The sequence below is a fragment of the Beauveria bassiana genome (assembly GCF_000280675.1).
Source record: "Beauveria bassiana ARSEF 2860 unplaced genomic scaffold BBA_S00006, whole genome shotgun sequence".
Lineage (NCBI taxonomy): Eukaryota > Fungi > Ascomycota > Sordariomycetes > Hypocreales > Cordycipitaceae > Beauveria > Beauveria bassiana.
Window position 1 is genome coordinate 121,367 of NW_007930841.1, and position 26,731 is coordinate 148,097.

The 26,731-nt window shown below is 54.4% G+C and overlaps 8 protein-coding genes across 8 annotated transcripts; 5 read left to right on the forward strand and 3 right to left on the reverse strand.

Annotated features, from left to right (window-relative positions):
- Positions 1-952: 952 nt before the first annotated feature.
- On the forward strand, positions 953-3,100 carry BBA_02789 (uncharacterized protein; the record flags this gene model as incomplete). The annotated part of the gene is made up of 1 exon (XM_008597886.1): positions 953-3,100. One exon carries the CDS (start codon positions 953-955, stop codon positions 3,098-3,100), a length of 2,148 nt encoding a protein of 715 aa, XP_008596108.1.
- A 1,080-nt stretch (positions 3,101-4,180) lies between these two features.
- On the reverse strand, positions 4,181-6,081 carry BBA_02790 (uncharacterized protein; the record flags this gene model as incomplete). Its single annotated transcript, XM_008597887.1, has 2 exons — positions 4,181-5,851; positions 5,923-6,081. 2 exons carry the CDS (start codon positions 6,079-6,081, stop codon positions 4,181-4,183), a joined length of 1,830 nt encoding a protein of 609 aa, XP_008596109.1.
- A 2,827-nt stretch (positions 6,082-8,908) lies between these two features.
- BBA_02791 (Batten's disease protein Cln3) lies at positions 8,909-10,296 on the forward strand (the record flags this gene model as incomplete). Its single annotated transcript, XM_008597888.1, has 2 exons — positions 8,909-8,999; positions 9,110-10,296. The coding sequence occupies 2 exons, from the start codon at positions 8,909-8,911 to the stop codon at positions 10,294-10,296; spliced, it is 1,278 nt and encodes a 425-aa protein (XP_008596110.1).
- A 448-nt stretch (positions 10,297-10,744) lies between these two features.
- On the reverse strand, positions 10,745-11,684 carry BBA_02792 (uncharacterized protein; the record flags this gene model as incomplete). The annotated part of the gene is made up of 2 exons (XM_008597889.1): positions 10,745-11,553; positions 11,606-11,684. The coding sequence occupies 2 exons, from the start codon at positions 11,682-11,684 to the stop codon at positions 10,745-10,747; spliced, it is 888 nt and encodes a 295-aa protein (XP_008596111.1).
- A 933-nt stretch (positions 11,685-12,617) lies between these two features.
- Positions 12,618-17,966, forward strand: BBA_02793 (ankyrin repeat domain-containing protein 28; the record flags this gene model as incomplete). Its single annotated transcript, XM_008597890.1, has 2 exons — positions 12,618-12,712; positions 12,767-17,966. 2 exons carry the CDS (start codon positions 12,618-12,620, stop codon positions 17,964-17,966), a joined length of 5,295 nt encoding a protein of 1,764 aa, XP_008596112.1.
- Positions 17,967-18,893: 927 nt separating this feature from the next.
- Positions 18,894-20,441, forward strand: BBA_02794 (caspase domain-containing protein; the record flags this gene model as incomplete). The annotated part of the gene is made up of 4 exons (XM_008597891.1): positions 18,894-19,614; positions 19,676-20,114; positions 20,191-20,360; positions 20,416-20,441. The coding sequence occupies 4 exons, from the start codon at positions 18,894-18,896 to the stop codon at positions 20,439-20,441; spliced, it is 1,356 nt and encodes a 451-aa protein (XP_008596113.1).
- Positions 20,442-20,680: 239 nt separating this feature from the next.
- Positions 20,681-22,935, reverse strand: BBA_02795 (vacuolar calcium ion transporter; the record flags this gene model as incomplete). Its single annotated transcript, XM_008597892.1, has 5 exons — positions 20,681-20,723; positions 20,775-21,829; positions 21,894-22,089; positions 22,208-22,622; positions 22,734-22,935. 5 exons carry the CDS (start codon positions 22,933-22,935, stop codon positions 20,681-20,683), a joined length of 1,911 nt encoding a protein of 636 aa, XP_008596114.1.
- A 2,824-nt stretch (positions 22,936-25,759) lies between these two features.
- BBA_02796 (GNAT family acetyltransferase, putative) lies at positions 25,760-26,629 on the forward strand (the record flags this gene model as incomplete). The annotated part of the gene is made up of 2 exons (XM_008597893.1): positions 25,760-26,072; positions 26,172-26,629. 2 exons carry the CDS (start codon positions 25,760-25,762, stop codon positions 26,627-26,629), a joined length of 771 nt encoding a protein of 256 aa, XP_008596115.1.
- Positions 26,630-26,731: the final 102 nt, after the last annotated feature.

Consider the following 26,731-nt stretch of genomic DNA (forward strand, 5'->3'; position numbering starts at 1 on the left):
GCAAGCTTTGGCCTTTAACCAGCCTCGCTGGCCGTCGGCTGTTTCCTCTTGATTGCGCAATGCTTGACCGGCCTGTCAATATGATAGCTTGTTTCTTGTCATCAAAGTCGGAGTCCCTTTGCGGCCAACTCGCTAGTTCCCTGCAAGTTGCTTTTTCTCCACGCCTAGCCTCGAGACTTGCTTCTTCTGAAAGTCTAACCACGACACAACCACACAAGGACCATTCTGGAGACGTTTAAAAAAGAAGCAAAACAAAAAGAAATCAGATCTCCATTCTGTCGAGCGGATAGCTAGCATCCGTGAAAATCCCGCCCATTAGTGGCCTGCTCTAACTGTAAAAGTCGTGTCTCTGCTCTCATCTTGATGAAAGATGTTTTGAACTCCCTTCCCACCCGCACTACCCTTGGTATTTGTACTACAAGAACCGCATCCTTTGAAACTTTTGGCCGTACCTGTCTCGCCTACTTGGCCCCCAAGCGCTCCGTGTGGCCCAGGCAAACAAAGTGTTGGCTGTCGTCCTCCCTTGTCTCGCCCGCAGGTTGCCCGCCCACCACGACGCCTCCGCTCTGGACCAGCCTTTTACCAAGACTCGCTCGCTCTCTGACACCAAGACTGACCCAAAAAGGGCCCTTTTTCTTTGTCCCTGATCTCGCCAATGCCACCGCCCGTGGCTTTCTCCCTTGCTCCTTCAATTTCGAGCCCTTTTATAGAGGCCCATCCCGAGCACGCGGCCACGGGCCTACGCTGGCAGCCCTCGTCGTTTCCCATGCTGGCTTTCGGACATGACACAGCCTCGGTGCCACTGGCTGGCTTGAATATTCTCAACCAACCTCTTCGACACCAAACGGCCTCGCCAACGACATCTGACTGCAGTGCAGGTAGCTCAGCCAAGACGTCAACTTGTACTTGCTCCAGCGGCTCGTCGCTGTCTCGGCGCAGGAGCGTGTCGAGCATGAAAGGTCTCATGCCACTTACACTGTCTGCCTCAGCCTCGAGTTACACAAGCTCGACTTTTCCTCAAGACAGCTTGGAGCAGAGAATCGACGACTACTTACCCGAACTGCTCGCCCGCGATTTAGAACTTGGCAGTGACATATTCGCTGCCAAAAGCATGACTGCCGGCGCGCCTTCACACTCGGTCACCGCCGAGTACATGGCGCGAGCCAAGGCGTCTGGGCGATTGACTAATCGACTCGAAATGGCCTGGGAGTATCAACCAGCATCCTCTCGGGTCCAAGTCTTGGGATCTATTGAAGAACGGGATTCAATTGCAACTTTTCTCGAGCGGCAGAGTCAGCAGCATTATCTCCACAACGAATATCCAGATCTATCCGACGTTGAAAGCTTCTCCAGTGAGGACAATTCATCCGGCATGCCCCCGCCATCGTTTCGATACCACCGAAACATGTCCATAGTTACAGAGGCTACGTCCTTGACCGATTCAGTATGGAAACCATCTCCGCAGCCTTCACCGCGGCCTCTAGAACCTTCCCGCTGCAACTGGATCGACGGCGACTCGGACGAGGACTCTGAAATTGACCAAGAATCGGTCTTTGGGCAAGAAGGACAGGAAAATCCTTCACCAAGACCGCCTACGCCATTCAGAGTGGTGAACAATGAAAGCCCTCTACTCAATTGCGAAGAATCCGCTGCCGCGGCCCGCCGCCGATTTCTTCACAGAAAGTCGCATTCACTTACTGAAGTCCCGACCAGTGAAGCATTCATACGGGCAGTGAGATTGAGACATGCCGCAGGAGATTTACTGCCCACTAAGCCGGCTGATGGCACAAACACGATTACACAAGAGTTTCAGCGAGACACATTGCCGGGCCACCTGAACGCCGAGCAACCAGGCCGCGCCTCACCCGTCCCTCAATCAACACCACGAGTTGTTGAGCAAAAACATCGCCAAAGAAAATCGCGATCGACCGAAGAGGGCCTCAGAAGACGACCACGCACCGCTGCCGCTGCCAGCGCTTGCCCACCGGCACCTCGACTGGAATCACCTCCAATGAGCGAAAGCTGTGCTTCCGAGACAGAGTCTGAGCAAGACAATGTGTATAGCACAAAACGACCAATTCAGAGGGGCCTCAACGAGACGGACTACTCTAGAACAACTCCTCCAGAGTCGCCGCGTCGCAATTTTGTGACATTGGCGCACTCGGCGGCGCCGTATGTCCTCAACTTTGGGGGCGACGAGCTCGCAAGAGTAGTGCCGCTGCCGCCGGATGTGATTGAGACGCTGCGAGTCTCGGTGGCGTGCTTCCCCGAGACAATTCTTCTCTCGTCTAGCCTAACCATTGATACGATTCGATCGTACTCGAAGAAGATGAGACACCCCGAGACAGACTTTATGAGACTCTCATCTCCCGAAGAAAGCGCCAAAAAGTCACTCTGGAGCAAGGTGAATCCCCTCAAGAGAGCAGCGTCGTCAAAGAATCTACGACACAACGCCCTGCACTCGGCCAATGAAAGCCGCGCCGGCAGCATCGGTGGCGCGGACGCGCAAAAGGCCTGGAGCGCAATACAAAATGTCTTTGGCACATGCTCCGAGTACATTTGCGATGCCCTCTTTGCCCACATCATGGCATACAACTACGTGTCGGCGCTGCTTGCTCGAAGCGCCGCCACATCCACGTCAGCCTCGTCGAGCCTCGTCAGGCGCCACCCAAGCTGCCGCCGCGTGGGCGGTCCATCGGCGGCCGACCAGAAGCAGGACGACATTCCTAAAAAGGCTGCGTCCCTTCTCGGCCTGGGCAGCCACGGCATTGAGCCTGCCGGTGCGGGAGCGCGCCAAACCCCCCGCCTCGCCCGACGCACCAGCAACATGACCATGACGGCGTCGTCGCACTCGCGCCCCTGGTCGCGCGACGAGCTACTGCCCTGCCAACTGGCCCCGAGTGCGGTACACGAAGCCCCCGTGCGCACCGTGCACGAGGGCTTGTACAAGTGCATTGTGCGACTCATCGCCACGGCCCGTCTCATGTCTGCGAGTGGACGGACAGAGGCGCCCATCACCGAGGCCGACGCCACCGATGCGGACGCCCTGTTTCTGAGAAGTCTCTGCGAGATTGTGCGACTTGTCGAGGAGACGCCGTAAGCTCATGTAGAGACGAGTCTCTTCTTCTTCAACGACTCAACAAAGTACATTCGCGGGCCACTGGCGAGCCACAAGTTCTTGTTGCTCTTGATTTTTCCTAATCTGGGCGGATACATAACATGTTACATATTTTCTTTTGTTTTGAGTTTTAGGATAGGAATACCCTCATGAGGAGCCGGTTGTCTTTTCTTTTTATCAACGAAACTTGCGTAGCGTTGTTGCTACGACTTTCTACATGTCTTGTATTTACTTGACGAGCGCCCTGCTCAGTATCTTTGTGTTTAATCAGCCAAGGAAGAGCCGGCATCTTCTTAGGAACTACAGCAGACCAAACATAATGCAACCGACTTGCTTTGCACACCTTTCAATTTGTCAACATGCTTTAGTGTAACGTCCGATTCGATTCTACAAAGGTCTGGCCGTGATACAGACTGGGCGAACAACTGCCAGAATCGGCGGGACAAGGGTGGGGTGCCTTGCGTTTTTCACCGTGTAGAGCAAGCGGGCGTTTATCAGAACATTTCATGCTACCGAGTCTGAATAATGGTGGCATGTGTGCGACAAGACGCAATGGCAGCGCCACCGTTTCGTGCTAAACTTTGTGTCACAGGCCATGACTCGGCCAACATGACCCAGATTGTTACACGGCATCTTGAAGCAGGGTTCTACCGTTACACGTCCTTCACATGGCGGCCTCTGGAATAGAGACTTTACCCGTATCATTGGAGTTGTGGCGATGACGAGGCTGGGCATATGATGGAATCCAGGCATTCAAGGGTTAGGTTTGGCGTCAAAGTTTGGCGGGTTAAATTACGACTTTGCATGTCACGAACCAAAATATGAGTGAATATGAGGACTGAGGGTTGGCTAATGCCACTCATGTAGGATTGTATTAAACCTGGGGTATCCTGTGCCTTCCTCCAATTGAAAAAAAAAAAAGATATGCCGGCTGTTGAAACGCCAAGATAAAAAAGGAAAATGGTATCTATGCTTGTGGTACATGTGTTTGCTGCCGCGATTCCGAGCGGCGTAGATTTGCAGTTGAATGATGAATTTCCCAAGTCGTTGATTCGTGAATTTTCAAAGCGCCAAGGGACCAATCTTGTCGCCAAAGAGCTCCTCAAACCACGGCTTTTTCCCCCTTTGACAAATGCCATCAAAAGAAATGGGCTCAAACACGGCCTCTTCACCAGCAGCACCCCTCCTAGCCGGCTCAAACACCGTGACGACTTTTTCCTGCGACTCCGACGCCGGGGGCACGTAGACGACCTCGACGCCGTCCGACGAGACATTGGCCACGCGGACAATGGGCCGGACGCCGCCAGAGCCCGTCTGCTGCGGGAGGATGAGGTGCGACGAGACGAGCCTGCGCAGGTGGCGGTGGAACCACATGCGCTCCCACCAGTTGTCGATGCGCCAGGCCTTGAGGCCGTCGACGTAGGCGTTGTGGTGGATGCCGACGGGCGTGGTGCCGAAGAAGAAGTCGGTGTAGAGGGGGACCTCGCCCCAGGCAATGTCGCGCAGCGGATCGCGGTACGTGATGGCGTCGCGGGCGGCGTTGGGCGTCGTATGGAGTAGTAGCTCGGGCGGCACGCCGCGGACGCGGACGCCGTCGACGACGCCGGCGCGCTCCGACGCGGCCTCGACCTGCTCGTGGTCGCTGAGCGCGACAAAGTCGCCGTCCTCCTCGGCAGAGCACGTCGGCGGGATCGTGCTAAACGCGTAGTCGAGACCGATGCCAAACTCGAAATTCTTGCCCTCGCGCAGCGCAGCGCGCGCAATGGGCACCACGTCCCGGTGCAGGCCACCGTACAGCGGAGCCCCGGCGGTGTCGTCGTCGTCGCCGTCCCAGGTCGCGCCGAGGTGGCGCACCCACTCGCGCCACAGCTCCTGCTCGCCAATGACCTCGCCGAGCAGGGCCTGGTCGCTCCAGAGCTGCCGTCCGGTGCGCTCCGCCTCGGCAATCTTGTCCTTGCTGCGGGCGAGAGCAGCGCGCAGCGCGCCCATGGTGCCCATAATCATGCCGCTGTTGACGCAGCGCGGACGCACCTTTTTGTACTTTCGCGCGGGGTCAAACAGGGGGCCCGATACCTTGTCGGTGCCCGGGCCGTACATGAATTTCGGCATGGGCGACTGCGGCCAGTGGTCGTAGTGTGGATGCGAGCCCGACTCGGGGCCCGGATGGCAGTCCTTGGCCGACGTGACGACAATGTTTTGTTTGGGGGGCGGTATGGGAAAGTCGTCGTCGTCGTCGTCGCCGCGACCGCGCCACGTTTCTCGCCATTGGTCGCGTATGCGCCTGTCGGCGTCCTTGTTGATCTGGTGGTAGCGCTGAATGAGCACCGACGGGGGCAGCTGGAACCAAACATCGTACGAGTCGACCAGGACAGCGAGGTCGTCGTCGTGGGCAATGTCGTTGGGATCGGCGAGCAGGGCCTCGATGGCGGCGTGCAGGCTCTCGAGCTTGGCAATGTGGCTGCCGGCGAGGTGCCACTCGGGCCGGTTGAACTCGCCCTTCCAGTTGAGCAGGATGGGCAGCGGGTAGCCGAGGGCGACCGAGGACATGACGGACTTGCAGAGGCTCAGGTTCGGGGCGTCGGCGGCCATGAAGACGCGGAAGCGACGCGTGCCGCCGACGTTGCGGGATTCTTGCGGCGGAGGGAGGGAGAGGTTCTGGAGCTGAGCGTGGGTGACGGTGCCGTCCCAGGACGACTGACGCAGAGCGCCTGCAAGTGACGAGCTCTTGGTGGCCTGAGATGCGTGTAAGTATGATGAACGGGAGAAAAAAAAAAGGGTTCTTTGGGGTTAGTTAGTGAACGGACCATGAAGCCAGTGGCCATAATGGTCACGGCAACGACGAGCACAGACAGGCGCTTGACATTGCGAAGACGCTTCTTTTGCTTTCGCGAAGCAGGCGCCAGAGCGGGCTCGTCAATGGGGAGCTTGAGGCGGCCACCACCACGGCAAAAGTGCTTAAACATGGGTTTGTTGAAGGGGGCCGTGAATTACACGGCGGTGCAAAAAGTGTTGTAGTTGTAGACCGTTATAAAGGGCAGTTTGCGAAGCTGGAAGAAAAGAAGTAGAGGTCTGAGAAATGAGAAGAATAATTAAAATGATGAGAGAAGCAGATGGGAATAATAACAGAGAATGAGTTGAGTTACCAACAGCTGGCCACTGATCGGGGGAGAGAGGGAAGCACGCAGACGAGATCGACTGGAGTGGGCGGTGGTGGGTTGGAGTGGAACATGAGGAGGGGGGGGGGGGGGGTTGTGAAGGGGTGGTGGGTGGAAAGGGAGAGAGATACATGAACAAGGGGTTCTACGGGTAAATGCAAACAGAAAAGTGATAAAAACAGTATTAGCAGTATCCGTAATCCGTAATTCGTAACCCGTGCTCCGTAATCCGTACAGGAAAAACTGACACAACGGAGCGGTAGGCTGCCGCAACACTGAGACGACGGCACTTTCTGCGCACCCCACGGCATTTTTTAGGCTTCACGCCACCAAAAGAAATAGGCAAGGGCAGTTGGGCTATTTGCATTTCGAATTAGCCTTGGGGCCGGGCTAGGACGGAATTGGGGTCGCTTGGGTTAATGCCAGTGACCACAATGTACAAAAGTATGTCTTGGAGGCCCTCTAGGACGCGTGCGTGCGTCAGTTTGCGGCGGCAGCCAATGGCTTGAGGACGTGGGCTTCTTGAGCCGCAGGCATACGCCAGACGGATATTACTGGTAGTTTTACTCATTGGGTGGCATTGATCTCCTGGTTCCGTGCGTGGTGTGGGTGGCTTGCTTTGCTTCTTGGTTTATCTCTTGGTGGCGCACCCTTTGTTACTTTTTTATTCCTTGGCCGCCATGTGCCGTGTCTCTTGTTGGATGTTTCTATTTTCCCCAGGAAAAACTGACTCGCTTTAAAATACCGGCGGAGAATTGATATCAATATGCGTTTCCTTTTAATCGATTCTTTGACAATCCTCATATTTGCCCTATTCACCCGAAACAAGGCTTGTGCTCTTGCGCAACAATCAAAACCCCTCAGAAGAACCCTGGTCATCTTTTTGCTTGCATCATAATTGGCCCAGGCTGTGGCCGCGCAGAGCGGGCTGCGCCGGGTTACCCTTTGTAGCAATGGGCGACATTGTTTTCTGTCACCCGTTCAAGTTTGTTGAGGATCACATGCAAAAAAAGAAGACAGCTGCGCGCATTCTTTTACACAATAGTTTGCCCCAAGGAATTTTTCCATTCATTTCTTTCGGCATCCAGAGTTGAAATTAAATGACCAAAAAAAAAACAGACCAACAGAGGAAACTTGTAGAAACAATAAACCCAAAAAAAGACCAGGTACGATTGAAAAGGTGGGAGGGTACGGAAATAGTTTAACATAGTGATAGGCCTAGTACGCATCCAAAATCTGAGCACCATGCAGCCAGTACACCACCAGCAGCATCTTGGCTGCATAGACTAACGTTGAGCAGGTTGTGTGCCATTTTGTCCCCTTTTTTTTCATGTTTATGCTATCTCGCCGCAAGGACATGGCCAAGATGACCTGCCTCGAGGCTCAACGCTTACACGTGCACCAGAGGGGCTCCCTCAGAGGCCGCCCCCCCAGCTAGCCTTTTTAAGCGGGTGGCCGGACTGGGGCTAGCGAGGGGGGCTCCTTTGCTGTTTGCCCAAAGTCCATGAACCCTGCAAATGTTGTCCGTCGCCCACTGCCACTATGACAATGGCATGGGAAATGTGGATACATCTTTTTACCATCTGTGCGGCTTTTTTTGCCCTTCTTTCCATCAATCATCAATGATTAATCATGCAATGGCAAACGTACTGGACGGTCGTCCGGAGTACTATGGGGCCGTTATTTATGGGGCTCCATCGGGGGTTATGGGGGCCCATTTGAAGAAGATGCCGTGCTGGAGCTCCGGGATGTAGCTTACCCGAGGTGAAGACATGCTGGAGCTGTGCAAATTGTAAAATGCCGTGGAATTGTTGAACTAAAGGTTTTTCCAAAGTTTCAGGGGGGCTTTTTTGTTTTTCCCTTTTCTTTGCATATGACGTGGAATTGCACTTACAATTGACACACGCATTACAACTAGTTACAATGATTATCCATAGAGCACGATACGCTGAGCTACGGCAATGACACTCCTTCTACGGCCAGCTCAAGCAATTCAGCGAGCATTGAAAAATGTAATAGCTGTAACTTGAAAAGACAAAAAAAAATCAAACCCGCAAAAACGCTTCCGTCTCGTGCCCAACTTTCTTTTCCCAACCTTTTTGACCGGTCCGGCTTCAGACAGCCAAGTACCTTCCTTACACAGTAATACACCTGTGACCTCAAGTGCCCGCTGTCCGCTAAAAGACGCACCCCTGCCAGCCAGCCCCCCCAATGCAAGCCCTCCAAAATGACCCCACCAGCCTACCACCTACCTTGCATAGATTGGCCCATTCCCCGTGGGCCCTATGCCGCCTGGCTATCAGAGCTTCAACAATCAAATGAACGGGCTCCGCCCCCGATTTCTCCAAGCTCGTGGGCACGTTTGTCTGCTTCGTACATGTATGCGCTACCAAGCAATGGGCACTTGGCGCCACGTTCTTTTTTTCTTGCGGTTTTCTTTTACTTGGTTGGAATCTCACCTACATTTCTTCCATGCTTCTTTGTAAAATCAACTGCATCCCTCTCCCCATGTACCAGGCTGTGAACCGTTTGTTACCTTTGTCTTCTAGTTAGTGTTGACACCCATCGTGAGCTGTTCACACCAACAAACCACCAAAAGAGCAAACAACAACCTGTCGACAACTCAATCGACGCCATGTACGGCTCTCAAAGCCATGAGCGGCGGCAAGCCATGAAAGCTCTCCGCAACCAGAGCATCAAGATCATCACCGGCTACACCATCCTCGGTTCGTTTCCACCCTCCTCCTCTCCCCATCCAACAAGAACAGCCCTTACGATCCGCGCATCCCTATAACCAAAACTATCCCTCTAACCAAAACCAATCTTGTTTTTCCAGGCTTCTGCAACGTCATCCTCTCCAACATCATCTTCTCCTCCAGCTACCTCATCATCCCCTACTCCCGCCCCCTTGTCCTGCTCATCCAGCTCCTACCCGCCCTCGTCGCCAAGCTGCTCGCCCCGCACGCGCTTCTGCCCTACCTTCCCTGGAAGCTGCGCCCGTTTCTCTTTGCCGGCTGCTGGTCCCTCGCCGTCTTCGTCGCCTCCGTCACGCCCGCCAACGTGCCCGCCGTCTGGCGCGTCCTCGTCGTCCTGCTCGCCGCCGCCACCGCCGCCGTCACCGACGTCTCGTCCCTCGGCCACCTGCGGCACTTTGGCCGCGCCGGGCTCGCCGGCTGGGGCATTGGCACCGGCGCCGCGTCTCTGCTCTGGGCCGTTGCGCCCTACGTCGTGACCGTCTCTGCGCACGTTGTGCTGCGCACCGCGCTCGACTACGCCCACTACTTTGTCGGCGCGGGGCTCGTCGCCCACTCCATGGTCCTGCGTCGGCCGCCCGTCTTTACCTGCACGACCGTCGACAGCATCAAGTATGACGCCCGCGCCGCCGAGGAAGGAAGCGGCGAGTTTGTCGTTCAGGAGCCGCCGCCACAGCACGACGACGACGACGGGCCTACGACGTGGGCCGGCCGCTTCGAGCACAATCTGCGACTCGTCGACCCGCTCGCCAAGCCGTACATTCGCACCCTCTGCTTCGCATTTACGCTGCAGGCGCTCGTCGCCCCGGGCATCTCGCGCGCCTACGGCCGCTCCGCCGTCTTTGGCACCTTTGAGACCTTTACTGCCGTCTACAACCTCGCCTTTCAGGCCGGCAACCTCGTCTCGCGCTCCACCATTCTACTCGTCCGCATTCGCCACCTCGCACGCCTCACCTCGCTGCTCGCTGTCGTTGTCGCCGCCCTCCTGCTCAACGGCGTCGCCGCCTTGGTCGTCTCTCCGTATCTAGTGCTGCCCGCGCTCTTTGCCGCCGGGCTCCTCGGCGGCGCCGTCTACGCAAACATTTTCGCTTCGGCCCTCGAGCAGATGGCGACGGACAAGCCGGCCGATGCGGAATTTGGCCTCGGTGTCATTAGCACTAGCGAGACGGTAGGCATTCTGTGTGGCTCGCTGCTCGCGGCTCTGACAGAGCAGAGTCTCTGCAGCGTGGACGCGAGAAATGGCACCCGGTGGTGCTACACCACATCTTGAGCATATTTCTTTTTTTTTCTCATCATTTCACTGCGCTTTCAACAATGCGACATGACGCACGATACCCCAGTTTCTTGTTTTGTATATTTATTTTGGCATGTTATACAGGATATACCCCTTGGCAGGTGGCAAGCAGCAGCAACTAGTTTCAACATTTAATTATGATAATCACTCCAATCTCTCTCAAGCATTATGGCAGCTCGTATCGCATTTGAAATAAGATGTTTAAGATGGTTTATAAAGCAATGCTTGGCCCAATACTTGACTACATCACAGACTGCGCGCACGTTTCTTGTCCAGCGTCTCGTGAGCCTCGTCACGGGGTGTCTTTGCGACAGCTACTACTTCAAATAACCCCCCATAAGCAATCTTCCTTCTGAGCTCGCAGCTATGTTCTTCGCTAATAGTAGTCACATTCATCTTCGTCGGCATACATATCGTCAGACCCCTAGTAATCGTCATCATAGTCATCGCCGCCATACGTCTCCTCATATGCCTCCTCGTACTCCTCTCTAGCCTCCTCCAGCTCCTCTAGATCGCTACTGCTCGCCGACGAGCTAGCCGCGTCGCGTAGTGCCTCTTCGTACCGCGCTCTAGCTTCTTCCACCTCTTCGCGGTCGCTCGACGACACCGAGTCGCCGTCAATGTCGTGGGCGGGCAGTACTGCGGGTATGGGTGCCGCCCATCGTTCTTCGTCCCTGTAGACTCGCTCCTCCACGTCATCCTTGGCGTGGTCGGCCCTGTCCTCGACGCGATTCTCGATACCCTCCAGCCGATCTTCGATTTTATCGAATTTGTTCTCGACTGCGTCCTCGGCTTTGCCAAAGAGATAGGAGCCAGCCGCACCGGCGGCGAGGCCCGCGACAGCACCCATGGCCATACCGCCCGCCATGCCCATGCCGCCTCCGCTGCTCTTAGTCGTACCAGAAGGCGGGCCCGGTGGTGGACTGTAAGCGTAGTGTCCCGGAGGCGGACCAGACGGTGGGTAGGCGTCACGAGTATCACCACCTATAGGGGACGGCGCATAGTAGCCGGGTGCCTCCCACTGGGTCTCTCGGCTGGTTTCGTTGACGTAATACCAGCGCTGCTGGTGGTGGTCGTAAAAGGGACGCCATTCGCGCGGGATTGGAGGCTTGTCTTGGGGAGGCTGGTATGGAGGTGCAGGCGGGGGCGAGCCGTACTGGTCCTGTGGAGGGGGAGAGCTGTATTGCGAAGGAGGCGGCTGCTGCTGACCTTGGTATCCGTAGCCTTGCTGCTCTGAGGATGTGGTCAGTAGACGTGTTAAGCCCGTGTGGAGGGGTCTACCAACGGGGAGGATATTGGCCGTTGTTGGGACCTAGGCCTAGGTTCCCAAAATTTTGGGAAAGATTATCCTGATACGTAGCCATGGCGATGTATCAACGCCGATGCCGCAAAAAGTCTAATGCGGGGTCGATGCTGGCGAGAGTAACAGGTGTTGTGTTTGGTGGTGTACTCAATCAGAGAAAACGCCAAGACCAGCTTCTTTAAGCATACAGTCAATGGCCCAGTTTTGCCTACAACGGGCCGCTCGGGATGCGGAAACGCAGAGCGCGCCATTTTTTCAGGGTCTTGTTTGATGGGTGACTGGAGTCTGCCTTGTTGGCGGTCCATGGATGGCCAACGCCAGGCGCGCAGCAGCTGCTACAGTGGGTCTAGTACGGCTAATCCCGCTGTAGCTTCCTGCTAGGCTGAAGCTGGTACCAGCACGTCCCTAAAAAATACGATGTAATTGTAATTTCATATTTTTATAGCGAAGTAGCCTGATTCTCGTCCTAAGAACCGAACTCGGCGAAAAGATTCTCACGGATCGATCGACCTTCGTCAGATTTGCAGGGAGAGAAAGTCGCCGGGCAGACGGTCGATCCTGCCTACATGCATGAGTTGCTTGGTGCGGGGTATGCAGCTACCCAGGCGCCAGTATTCCCGTATCCCTCCTTCACTGCCAACCTACAGCACACAGCCGAAATAACACGACCATCGCTTCTTGATAACTGCTATGATTCTGCCTCTTGAGGGCTAGAAAGCAAAGCAAAGTGAAACAAGACGACGTCATGACTCTCAGCTGGCTCCGTGTAGATGGCGCGTACGCGGAACAAAGTTTGGGCCAATAATTCATGCAAATGCAGTGATGCCCAACTGAGCCATGACGGGCCAGCTGCCGTCGAAGATGCCATCTACATATAAACAACTGATTGCCTTTTTATAGACTTTCACTCTCGAAGCACATTAAAGAGTTTCGTTTTCCGAAACTTTCGTGAGCTTAGTCTTGCTTCGCTATACATCAAGCTGATTCTGCAATTATGAAGTCGTTCTTCATCTTGTGCTGCCTATTAGGCAAGGCCGCCGCTGACAGCGGCAACGACTTCGTAAACAATTTGTTTACTGATCTCGCCCCGTGAGTACTGTCCGTTATCATCTCTAGAACTGTGACTAAGGCATGAATATATAGGCTTCTCGCTCTCTTTGGCGAACGCGTCACCCAGCAATTCATGAGCCAATCTACCGGCTGGGCCGACCACATCTTGTTATCCATGGCACCACTTGGAATCGTCACGGCAATCGTCGCCGCAATAAGGGTCGGCGGCCCGCCTTGGCTCAAAGCAATCATCGGTAGGGCGCGAGAAAACTTTGCAGTCGTGGAATCAGAGCTTCTATCATCCACGTCGAATGAAGTGTGCGAGGTCTGGAACGGACGCGAGACTGTGAGAATCATGGGAAAGCCACCAATCGCTGAATTCATTTGTCTTGTGAGGAAAAATGAGCCATATTTGAGCTTGAGACCGGGAAAGCGGATGAACGTCAAGTTCATGACAATGGACGATGCAATCAAGCAGGGGCTCATCAAGAGGCATTGCAAAGATAGCGAGCTCAGCGACGTGCAGAAGAAAGCTCCGCTTGAGCCAAAGGCTACGAGTCTCGGGAAATTATGGCGCTTTCTATTCTTAAGAAGGGAGAATGGTGCCGTAGACGAAGAAGCAGCACGAGATGACAGCTCAGCAGATGGCCGAGGCCCCAGTATTCGCGGCAGATGTGACGAAATCGGAAACGATGCGAGTTCAAACTTGCCCGACGGGCCATCAACTGCTCCAATCGGCATTACCAGTGCTGCTACCGGAGTGCGAGCGGAAGAACCGGAAGCATTTGAGTCTTGCCACGGAAGTCTCCCTGCGCTGAGCGAAGAGGAAAAGTCCTCGCCTCACGCTGACAAGAGTGGCAGGGAAAGCAGCAAAAGCAATGATTACTCTAATGAAACGGAGATCGGCCAAGAAAAAGATGACGAATGGAAATTGTTGGCTGCCATAGAGAGTGGGAGAAGAGAGGAGCTTCTGGAACGGAGGGCCGCTAGAAGGAATTTTCCCTCTCGCCGCTATGGCCGCATCTTTACATCCACGTCGAGTGATAATGAGGTTCCAGCTGCGGTTAAAAAAAGTCGCTTTGGCGCGGAAAGCTGGAGAACAGCGCAGGAGCCAATGAGTGAAAGTCCATCGGCCCGTAGCGAAAATATGCCTTCGTACGAATCTCCGGAGCCGGCGATCCCGCCTGTGACAGCGTCAATCAGCGAGGTCTCCGATATCGTTGTTATCCGGAACAGCCACCATACCATACCAAATATTAGCATGAATTGCCACAAGTCTTTCCGTCGAGGCTCTCTGCGACTCGCAGCCGGGTTTGCAACATTACTGCAAATCATTCTGATCATATACTCCAGCGGCACAGTGTATTATTGGAGAATGAAACCGGACGGCAAGCCTGTGAGAAGCTATGGGTTTCCCTTTGCTGCTGGCGGTTCGATGACGCTCGTGGCCGGCATGATGGTTTGCGCCCATGTCGTGGAAAGCTATACTAAAGAAATTCGGTACACAGTCCTAAAAAATCGCATGGCGCGGATGATTTGGTTACAGCAAAGGCAAAAAGTTGGAGAGCAAGTCTTTGACTCGTGCGCGCTCTACCCTCCTGACGCGCAGGAGATAATCATTACATCGGGTCGAGATCAAATAAGCCAGCCCTTAATGCTCTCGCTTGAAAGACTACTCCCCAAGCTCCTCAGAAAGGTCAAGGAAAATGCGCCAGATGCTGCAAAAGACGATGCCGCTGAGGAGAAAGAGAGTGATTCCGCGTCTGAGCAAGAAAAAGCAAACAAGCTTGAGAGCTTAACAATGTTAGAAGCAAAGACTTTTTTAGGAGTCACACTAGCACTTCTTGGCTTCTTCTTCCAATTTACCGGAATAAGAGCGCTGCACTGGTCTGTTGCTCTGACTCAATTAGGCGCCGTCGGTATTTTGGCCATTCTGAGAGTTTGGGTCCGACGTGGATTCTCAAAGCCGCCTGTTCACTACAATCTTATTCCAGGACATGAGCTAGACTGGCTTGCAGTGGCGCTTCAGCATAGCGACACACTTCCATGGCGTCAAGACAAGACAGAGCTACACTCGGAGAAGGCAGGGCTGGCTTGGGGTGTTGCTACTGGTAGTGATTTGCAACACATGCACGGGTCAACTTCGAGCACATGTTTAAACTGGGAAGTCGAAAGCTCGCACGGTGAGCAAGTCAAGAGCTCGTCACCGTGCGAGGATGACGACAGATTGGATGCCATTTTACCACTGAGGAGAGATTTGGCACAAGCCAGCGACTGGAACGGCCCGCTATCGCCGCTTGCTATAAAGCTGGCTGAATCCTTGGATGCCGTCATGGATCTCTGTTTTCCTAACTCAAAGGTCCGCAACACCGCCCAATGGGACATACTTCTAAGTCCCCAGAAGAATCACGGCGCAAGATATGCGCGATTCCATATTCGCAGAGAGAATGGCCGATGGCGGAATCAGTCTGATGAAATCGACGCCGCGCTCTCGCTGTGGATTTTTTCGGTAATAATGGTGTATCAATGGCCTACACGACAGAAGAACATGGGCTTAGAGACCGATCAAGAGACGGAATCGGGTGATTCCTGGCTCAGAAGAAAGGGGGCTTTACAGAAAAGGGGTTTACAAATAATTGGACGCGCCACAGAATCTATCATCAAAGATATGGATTGGTGGATACCAGTATCGACAACACAGCTTGTCGAAGTGCGGCCCATCGGTACCATTGCCGAAGGATATATTGAAGAGAGATCTTGTACGCAAAGTAGCAGAGATGTATATATCGAGAAAGACAGTTACAAGAAGTATTGCGTCACTGGCCGCAGTTCGACCAAGCCTAGCTGCTTTTCATTGTTGAACGTGGACAGCCAAAGGCAGACGGGATCTTTTACGGATACGAGACGGGGTTCTATCCCAGATGGCGAGCAATTGCATGGAATAATGACTCGACGAATATCTGATCGAACAAGTGACATTTTCGATTGCGGAACAAAGGAACCAAGGCGATTCAAGCAGCTCTTTCAAAGCGCCATCATCAAGCAGCGTGGCAAACCTTCTTCGAAGACGGAGCCTCAGCTCTTTCTTGCTTTGAATGCCACCGATTCTTTGGATAGAATGTACGCCAGGGAGCTTCTTGCAGCTTTTATTTGGGCAGTCGCTGAAAAAGTTGAAGACAGTATCCCCGGGGAAGTCACAGTTCATCGCAGTGGTGCGTGGAGTGAACAGGTTGGGAGAGGACTCGTGTCCAAAACTGGAGACCTGGAGTTTGATATCGAAGTACGGCACTCGGGCTTATCGAAAATGATGGAAGAAATTCATGCAAGGGGCTTTGCTTCCCCGGAACAAGTACACTGCCTGACGATATCGCCGCTAAGCTGCTTGGGAAAGCTTCCTGATGTGGTGCCGGTGGTGCAGCATATGGAGGCCGTAGCCAGGACGCTGTCAAGCAAACCAGAGTATTCCTTTCACGAGACAATATTACATTTGTGGCTTTTTTACTCTTGCAGCGTGGCCACGATTACTCCGACTGGCTCCGCGAGTGTGCAAGCCGTGGCAGCTGCCATTGAGCACCACCGAAGGTTGACGGACGATATGCGTGCCATGCTAATTCAAGGAACTGCATGCGAGTACTATGAGCCACCGCAAAGATCAAAACAAGTCACTGAGATACCTATGAACATATCCGCAGATTATAGAGATCTTGTCGATGCTCGCAATCGAATACAAGAGATGTTGACTTTGGCGCCTCCTAAAGTTCTTGCTCTTGCGGAAGCTACCAAAGCATGGCACAGAATGAAGTGGTGCCTAGAGAAGGAGGGCAAAGAGCTTCAAAACAGTCATTATTTGGATGACAAATATCGGCCACATGGCATATCAGACCGAAAGGCCGATGTAAAAGCAATCAAAGACGTCTCAGGGACTGACCCTGTCGAATGGTTCATCTTTGACCAGGCCGAGTACGATGGGAGGGTCGAAACGACGATAACGGACATGTTTGGTTGGAGTGTACTTCATCACATTGCGAGTGGAAGGCGACTGCAGCTCCATGGAACTTACAAACGCGACGACTTTGTGCAAATTGCCAGGAATGAGGACCTCAACGGCTGGACACCGTTACATTATGCCTGTTGCCGTGGACATCGGAACTTGGCGGAAGGTTTAATGAAGTTGACAAGGGATGTCAATCACGCCGGACGAGATGGGAGGACGCCTTTACATTGCGCAGTGCAGAATAATCGACTGGCCGTTGCGAAGAAACTAATAGACTATGGCGCTGTTCTCGATCGACTAGACAAAACAGGCAACAGCCCAATATTCTGGGCAGCCTACAAAGGTCACAACGAAATGTTTCGGTTCCTATTTCCGCTAGCAAACATTCGGCGGCTTTGCAACGGCGGGCGGACCTTACTTCATGCTGCAGTCATTGGGGGTTCTCGCGTCATTGCGAGAATGATTGGCGAAGATGGCCGCTTGATGATAGATATGACAGCCATTGATGAGGCTTCCATGACAGCTTTGGAATATGCAGTGGCTAATGAAGACGTAAAGATGGTGAGATACTTGTCAACACTTCTAGAGCCGATGTTAAAGGGTAGCCGCGCTTTGGACAAAGCCATCGTCGCCACCATTAAGCGCGACAGAAGTATTCAGATAAGCAGAGAGACTGGGAGTGACAGATTTGAAAACGACAGAGTGAAAATTTTACGGGTATTGCTTTCGAGCCTCGACGAAGGGTCACCGCAGGTCGTTGACGCAATGATTGAAGCAATCCGAGCAAATCACAGCGAGGTTGTGCTGTTGCTCATCCGCGACTTCAAATGCCAAGTTGACACCAAATCTAGCGCTGGCGAATATCCCATTCACGTTGCTGTCAAAGAGTACAGTGATGAAATAGTCAAAATACTAGTCGAGGATGGTAAAGCCAGCCTAGACAAGAAGGATGAAAATGGCAAAACAGCACTTGAGTGTGCTATTGAATGGAACTGCGGGAGCATGGTGGGCCATCTTTGTCGTATCAAAGCAGAAGTGGCACCGGACAGTCTGATACTGGCCCTGAAGATTGGAAATTTTGTTATTGCACAGCAGTTGCTCGAACTCGGAGTCGAAGTTGATGACGGATGCTTCGAAGCGATCAAAAAGAGCGCGAGAGTGGCAGCTATCGCAAAGCTGACCAAAGTTCTCAAGAATTTCCAGGAGCGAAATAATGGGCGGGCGAGAAGAGAGGCCGAAAGCGGCTTGCGTTTGGAAGATTCGGAAAGTCTTGACAGAAAAGAAGCAGGATCTGGTTGAGAAACATATTCGTTTGATGATGTTGGTTTCAGGCACACTATAGAGTACTTTGCGATGCCCATAAGAGTGTTTTCTCAGTGTTGGAGATTCTTTGGCTTCAGCGCTGTATTCATTTCGAGTTGGGAAGTACAAGTCAGTGAAGATGGCCTGGTGGTACAGGACGTTGCCGGAACCCCTTCATACCCTCCTTGCCAGTTCGCGCAACACTTTGTCCAGGCAAGGGAGCGGTCGAGCCCTTGTTTGGTAGTGCGCCTCGTGCGCAGCATGACTTTGGACTGCGGCTCGCGTGACAAGTGAAGCCTGACGGGCATTTCCCCGGCGCCAACAACTCGTCAGACAGCCTATGCTGACTAGGTACCTAATTGATGATGGATGGCCGAGGCTGGTTTCATCCCGCCAAGTCATGAATCATCAGGGCACATCGCGTCATATTGCCAGGAACATGTTCAGAACAGACGGAATCAAAGCCAGGGCCGAAAACATCTCGAAATTCGGCTGGTTTCGAATGACGGCCCGTGCCGCTCAGCAAGAAACATCAAGTGAATGAACAGAAAAAAGACCATTGACATTGCCAAGCTAAACCATTCACAGAGGCTCTGCTCCGCCACAATGCTCGCCCCGCTATGATGTTTGTTGCCCCTCAGTCAGCCGTGACCCGGTCACCTTGCAGTTAGCGATGATCATCGCGCCTCTTTATTTTTTAACCTTTACGTATCCTTTTTCCTCGACTCATCGACATCTGCCGCTCGCCGTCCCTGACCGGAAATTCGTTTCTCATCTCCGAATCGAGCGACTTTACCTACAAACGTCGATTGCGACTCGGCCAACACCGTACAGACACCGTTTCCCGTCAACGACCCCGCGCTCCTCGGTCGGCAAACTCGTGCAAAAGCCACGTACGAATCCTCATCAACCACCCTCACCACCATGTCGGGATACCCAGGCCAAGGCGGCTACGGCGCCCAGCAGCACAACGGAGGCGCTTCGGGCTGGGGATATGGAGGTAGTCCTGCCCCAGGATACGGCCACAATGGTCCGCCTCAGTACGGCGGCTACGGTGGCCCTCCCCAACAAGGATACGGCGGCCCCCCTCCTCAGGGATATGGCGGTCCTCCTCCCCAGAGATACCACGGTGGTCCTCCTCCTCAGGGCTATGGACCGCCGCAGGGCTATCACGGAGGTCCTCCCCCTCCTCCCCAGTACAGTCGCCCCCCGCCGCAGAACCAGTATCCTCCTCCGAACCGACCGCCACCTCCGGGCCACGACGCTTACGGCTATCCCATGCAAGGCATGGGCGCCGGCCAGCGGACGGGACCTCCCCCGCCCACGGGTGCGCAGGCATTTGGTCACGGCGCGCCGCAGGGCTACACTTTCCAGTACTCCAACTGCAGTGGTCGACGCAAGGCGCTGCTCATCGGCATAAACTACTTTGGCCAAAAGGGCGAGCTGCGCGGCTGCATCAACGACACGAAAAATGTGTCGCGATTCCTCAACGAGCGCTACGGCTATAAATGGGAGGACATGGTCATCCTGACGGATGACCAGCAGGACCCGCGCAAGATTCCCACAAAGCAAAACATGCAGCAAGCCATGGATTGGCTAGTTCGTGATGCGCAGCCCAATGATGCTCTCTTTTTCCACTACTCCGGTAAGTCTTTAACACTCACTGCCATGCACGTTCTTCGCGGCGACGCTAACTGCTAGACTAGGACACGGCGGGCAGACCGAAGACTTGGACGGCGACGAAGACGACGGCTTCGACGAAGTCATCTACCCCGTGGACTTCCAGCGCGCTGGCCACATTGTCGATGACGAGATTCATTACAGGGTTGTTCGCCCACTCAAGCCTGGTGTGCGCCTCACGGCCATTTTCGACTCTTGCCACTCCGCCACTGCCATGGATCTGCCCTATGTCTACTCCACCAAGGGTGTCCTCAAGGAGCCCAACCTGGCCAAGGAAGCTGGACAGGGACTGCTGAGCGCCATCGGCTCGTATGCGCGCGGTGACTTGGCTGGCGTGGCCTCGACCGTCTTTGGCTTTGCAAAGAGTGCGTTCAAGGGCGACGATGCGTACGAGAAGACGAAACAGACCAGGACGTCGCCCGCCGATGTTGTCATGTGGTCTGGCAGCCGAGACGACCAGACATCGTATGTTGACACATTCCTTTTGCAAAAAAAAAAAAAAAAAAAAAAAAAAAAAGCGTCTCTACTAACAATGTTGTAGTGCCGACGCCACCATTGATTCGCAGGCTACCGGCGCCATGTCGTGGGCTTTCATCACGGCGATTAAGCAGAACCCGAACCAGAGTTATGTGCAGCTCCTCAACAGCATCCGTGACGTGCTGGCGTCCAAGTATACCCAGAAGCCGCAGCTTTCGTGCTCTCACCCTCTTGGTAAGTTGAACAATCCAATGCGAGCGTTTACGTAAAGGATGCTAACCAAGAATAGATACGAATCTTCTTTTCGTCATGTAATGGTCAAGTCTCCACAGGTGCCGTCTGGGTTATTATTCCCTTTGTTTTGGTTTATGCGTTTATGAATAGGCCTGGAAGGCAAAATGAATTGATTGCTATATTTTTCTTATACCTGTCTAGTACATGACTGTACGCGACGTTGACATGTGTACAAGTACGAGTTACTTACAACGCGGCATAGCAGCAAGGGCACGTCTATATTTATGCACGACCGACAGCAACAAGAGCAGAGTCTGCATTCATGTACCCCAACTTTCATTTGGGGCAAAAAACGTGGCAATCCTAAGCACATTAGCAACTTGCGATCTAGATCAGGCAAACTGGCCAACTCACCCCATGACGACAAAGCAGGCGCACAATATCCCACCCTTGTGCCCCGTCGCTCTTCGCCTGTCCCCACCTCGGCCAGCGCCCAGCACCAGCAGGTTAACCAGAGACACGGCACCCAGCAGCATGGCCATCTCAAAGACGTCGAGCGCCAGCACGACGGGCCTCTCCAGCGCCCAACCCGCTAGCACCGTCAGCGGCGCCATGCATAGCGCGACCTGGATTGCTGACCCGGCCGACACGGCCACTGCCAGGTCGAGGTTGTCGCGTGCCGCGACGGCCGTCACCGTCAGGTAGCTTGACAAGTTGCCAGCGAGCGGCAGCAGAACGAGCCCTATGGCAGCCTCCGACAGGCCTCGTCGGCGCGTCACGGCGTCGAGCGTGCCTGCGAGCAGCCGTGCCGAGACGGCGAGCAGGATGGACGCGACGACGAGGATGGTGGTGCATGCAAGGACGGTGCCGAGCCGGCAACGGCCCCCGTCTGTGTGCCCCTCGGCGCTCTGGTCGTTGCTGAGGATCCGTGCAAGGCCGGCGCGCGCAAATGGGCGATGCGGTGGCTGAAAGCTCAGGCCTAACGAGGCGCGGCTGCGGCTGGATCCGGCCGACAGGGACCGGGACTGGTACCGGCGCATGTGCGGCGGGAGCAGAAGCGGTGAGGCGACGGTGCAAGCGCTGTGAGGACCACGGATGCCGGTGAGGGAGCGTCCGCGTGGCGGCTCATCGTTGTCCGTGTCCCAGTCCGAGTCGACACTCGCCGGACCAATGCTAAACATGCGACGGGCGTACAGGTCCGAGGTGGGCTTCGTCTTTGTGTCGTCGGTAAATCGTAAAGTCCGCGCCGGCAGGGGGGGAGACGTGCGACGCAGCAGCGGCGGGGGCGTCACGGCGATGGGCTGCTCAGCGACATCTTCCTCATCAGGTGGAGCATGGTGGCTGCTCTGCATGGTATGGAGAAAGTAGGCCGTGTACATGACGAGAATAAGAACGGCGGAGGCGCGACTCATGTTGACAACCATGTCGTTGATGTGATGGGCGTTGGTAAAGGTAAAGCGAAAGGCCGTCTGCGGTGGGTTGGTGTAAGTACATGGCAGAGTGGGTGGCCAGGTTTAGGAGAGAGGGACGTACGGGGATCATAAAGACAAAGACGGAGACGAAGAGCAGACAGGCCAGCATCTGCGTCTCGGTGCTGTCGAGGGAGTCATCTCCGCTGGTGGCCTCAGCGGCGATGAGGGCGCTACCGAGGATAGGTAGGAGGTTGACAAGGATGGACCCAAGGATGGAGGCCTGCACGATTTTCACGTGGCCATTACTGAGGGTAAAACTACTTGTGTTAGATTGCAGGTTTCATTTAAACAGAGTTATCAAAGTCAATCATCTTACAAACTATGACCCAGTATCAGCAGATGCGACGCGACTCCTCCATAGACAAGCCAACTTACAAGAGAATCATCTCCACAATGTTGCCCAAGCTGATGTTAAGAAACGCGCCAACCGCATCACCCGCCTCAAGAGCGATCCGCTCAGTAGCATCCGTGAGAAGCGCCGACAGCGGCACAATGGCGAGCGCGTTGACGGCAAAGACGACGACGGACGGAGCGGCGGCGCAGTACGCGGCGACGCCCATGGGCACACAGATGAGCAGGCCATTGACGTAGGGTTCCAGGATCATGTCGCCGACGGCGGCGGCAAAGGCGGCAGCCTCTGTGTCGTCGGCATGTTCTCCGTGGCGACAGCGAGCGTTACTCGAAAAGGTATCGTAGTGTGAAGACGGTGGCATGCGGTGTCGCGCGGGGGCGGGCTCGCGGAACGCGCGGTGGAGGCCCATCCATGAACGTAGTATGTCGTGGTAGGCATCTGCTCCGAAGAGGTGCAAGGGTTAGTCAAGTCAAAGTTTGACCAAGTGTTTTTTTTCCTGGTTTGTTGTTGCTGCATGTTATGTTGATAAATGGGTGACGGCAGACTCACTTGTAAGCACTTGAGTAATCCCCCCGCGAGACTGGCGATTGCTACCCGTCTTGACATCATGACAGGTCGCGTCGACATGATGGATAGGGAAGCGCATATCCAGGGCTGGGGAAGCCGGGTCTTGCTGGTGGTAGCCATGGTGTTGCGATGTGTCGTTGCTGGGTTTTGGTGATGATGTATCCGAGGTATAGGGACCGGCCATGGAGCCAACGAGGCGGGACGGTTTCTCAAGTCAGATGTCGGTAGAGGAAGAGGGCATGGACGGGACGGGATTATAAAGGCCTGGCCGGACAGACTGACTGGGCTACTAGGACAGAGATTGGGCCATTATGTGCAACATGCCAGAGTGCAGAGGAGGGGGGGGGGGACCAGGTATAACTAGTCGGTTGATAATAGACCACATGGCGCATGGTAAAATGCATGTGAGTGGTGTAGAAATCACAGCTTAGACAGGGTCACAGTCTGACATGAGGGCAGACGATGATCAACTTGGGTCCTGGTATTGGATAGTCCAAGGCGGCAGTGCGGGATATTCAGCGTTGACGTGACAGTGACAGGAGGAAGGGGGTGCGAGTAACGACGCGAACATGGCGTATAAATCGGGGGCGGTAAAGGCAAACAGACGTATGTCAGAAGATGCGGGATTTATCTCTGACAAGGCGTAAACACATAGAATAGGTTAGGATGGCAGGAAGCTTGTGGTCTCGGCGAGGTCTGTTTTCGTTGGGTTCTCTCGTCCAGGTGAGAGCGAAATGGGGAGGGGTATGGTCGATCAACGCCGAGCGACCACGTCGAGGGATCGGCGGGGTGGAGGGCGGTGTCGGACCAAAAACACAGCCTAATGAACCTGTAACAAGACAAGAAGAACGATGAGTGCGCGAGAGAAGAGAGCAGTGACATGATGTGATGCAGACGAAACTGGTGTGGTTGTAACGGCGCTGGGGATGCCGGAGGGAGGGGGCCCCTAAAAAATTCGCGCCAGTGAGAAGCGGCGCCGCGCCGAATGAGGCATGTTGCTGCGTTGAGCCCCCCTCCCTCCCCCGTGTTTTGGAGATTCTTTCGGGTGACTCCGATCGAAGCGGGACGATGCATGGTGGGTGGGAGTACTTGGCGTGTACCACGGTATCAAGACGTCTTTTGCACCCCCCCCGACGAGGGGGCTGTGGTGCAATTTTGTGCTTTGCTGAGGGGTTTACTTGCTGGGCGGGTCTCGCTGCTGCGGTGGTACCTTATTCACAGTGGGCAGCAACGTTTTTTGGTGCAGAGTTCCCTCCTGCTTGGTTATTATTTGGTTAGGTTTTTCGCCTGGTGGCAAGAGGCTCGAGTTTTAGGGTATCAGAGATGCCGTCGTTGCCGTTGGACCCTCTCAAGACGGATTGGAACAATGAACCATGATGCTTGCACGGACACTTTGACTGACTTGCCACGAGGGAAAAAGGCTAGAGTCCGGCTATCAGAGCCGCTGCTTTGACAAGTCGACGTGGCTGTGTCGTCGTCATCAGCATCATCATCACAGGAATCGCTATTGGTTGTGCGCTGCTCGCATTCGGGCTGCCTCCCGCTAGATCCCCCATTTCTAAGACCCATGCTATTGTCATTGTTTGGGCATAACTACCTAGGTTGCGCCCATTACAACTCGGTAATTTCTTGGTGCATAGAAAAGGCCACACAGTGCGCCATTCTTTTTTTATATGTTGCTTTCTCTTACCTAGTCCAGGTCCTTTTGACGCAGAATCTTCCTTCAATATAAATTAATTAGCAAATCCAGAATTTTCGAGGTCGCGGTAATACAAAGCTTTGCACCATTGAGAAAAGCTTGAACTCTTCTTAAACGGCTTTAAAGAGGAATATCATGATCGGATTCCAAAAAGAGGACCTTGCTTGCGAGAACCTTGCTTTCAAGGGTCGTTCTGGGAACGACATCTTCGGTACCAAATTGGCATTTGATCATCTGCAAAGTCCCATGTCGCCGGCACTTCAAACTCAGATGAAGGTCGGTCTCGTGGGAAAGTTGCAGGGCGATCATCATGGTCCATCTTGTATAGCTCCACCTCGGTCCAGCGCTCAAGCCTTGTGAAGACAGAAGAAGACCAAACACTGCCTTCGGCTATTGTATATCGATGACGATGGCTTTGCGACTTCAGTTCCTTCACAGTGATACTGTGTGTGCGCGTTTGACGCTCACCTAACGACCGTGACGTTCGGTGACTTGTTGGTAGATTATGGGCTGGACTGTCATCGTAGAGAGAACCCCTCAAATTTACTATTAATTCCCTAAAACTATATTTCGAAATGGCCTCCTAGTTAATTGTTTATAAATATGATCAGATATTAGCGCGCACGGAGACAGAAATCGAGATACCCGAATTGTAATTCTAGAGGTCTACAGTGCGTATAAAGCAATATTGGCACTATGTAGACCCTTTTTTCGCCTCCAACCAGTACGCTAACAATCGCACTGGAACAATAGTGAAGAACCGCATAACAGTTTTAGGAAAAGCCATATAAAGATCCCCATAAGTTGTAGCCTTTCACCGCCGAGACGCCTGATCGTTGACTATCCGCCAGTGCCCAGCTTTTGCTTTCTTGGCCAATTGAATTGTCCTGAGAGCTGGCCAGTCAGTACAGGCTGGTTAGTCAAGGAGAATCGGAAAATAATTCCCTAAATCGGCGTCTGTAAATAAGGGCTGGTACGGAGAATTACACGAGATGCATCAATAGAGGCCCTGCCCTGATCGACACTGCAACCACACCCACTCACGCAAGTTCCGCGCACCCCATCTCTGCATCTCTCCCGCGTCCACCGCCTCACTCTAATTCTCTCAAAATCTTGTCTGTCATTCCGTCTGTAATAATAAACAAGCTGTGTCGTCCAGCATCCGCAACCTCGTCAATTGCACGTCCTCCTGCGCACCCGGCTTCGCTGCAAGCTCTCCATATAAAATTCCACAATCTAGCGCGCCAACCCTCATCTTGTCCTCCTTTCTTCTCTCAGCATCATCCCACATCACCCACGTCTCCCCGGCATGAAAGTTCGCGCCGCCACCGACGCCGACGTCCCCGCCATTGCGGCCCTCATTCTCGCCGCCGCCTCCGCCGAGGCGCCCTGGACGAGCTACCTGCCGGCCCGCCTGCGCCGCGACCCGGTCCTCGTGCAGCACGCCGAGGCCGTGCTGCGCAGCCATCTCGCGGCCGGCGACGAGACGTCGGTTGTCGTGGTCGCCGAGCTGTCTGCCGACGAGTCGGACCGCAGCCGGCCTGAGATTGTAGCCGCCGCGGTCTGGGACACCTATACCTCCTGGGCGCAACCCGCCAAGACTGGGCAACCCGCCAAGACTGGTACGATCTCTGTCATGCGCTTTTCTTTCTTTTCCTTTTTCCTTCTTCTTCTTGCCTTTCTAGTTCCCCTTGAAAGAATGCTTCTTCAGAAACTGACAGTAAACCCCTTCAAAGACGCCGCGGGCTGCACCACCACCTCCTACACAGGCGACAACTGGTGCCCCCACGACGCCGGGGACGACTACCGCAAGCTCAGCGCCCTGGGTGACGCCATGCGCCAGGGTCGCCGCCGCTTCTTTGCCGTCGAGGAGCCGCACGTCTACCTGCGCGTCCTCGCCACGCACCCGGATCACCAAGGCCGCGGGCACGCCAAGGTCCTCTGCCGGTGGGGAGTCGCCCTCGCCCGCCGCAAGCGCGTCGGCGTCTGCCTGGCGACGGGCTCGCGCGGCTACATTGCGCTCTCGGGCATGGGGTTTGAGGACTTGGGCGCCGTCGTCGTTCCGGCCGGCCAGGGCTACGACGAGCAGGTCCTCAAGGCCCTGCGCATGGACGCGGCGGCTGCGCAGGCTGCGAGTCCAAGTGTATGGGACTCACTGTGGAAGTACATTTCCAGCTAAAAATCTTTCATCTGACTATTTCAGACGGCGTCAGAAGGCGGCTTCTTGCACTCAGCATCATGTTTAGCATCCGTAACCTCTATGTTGTTGAATTTGGCGTTT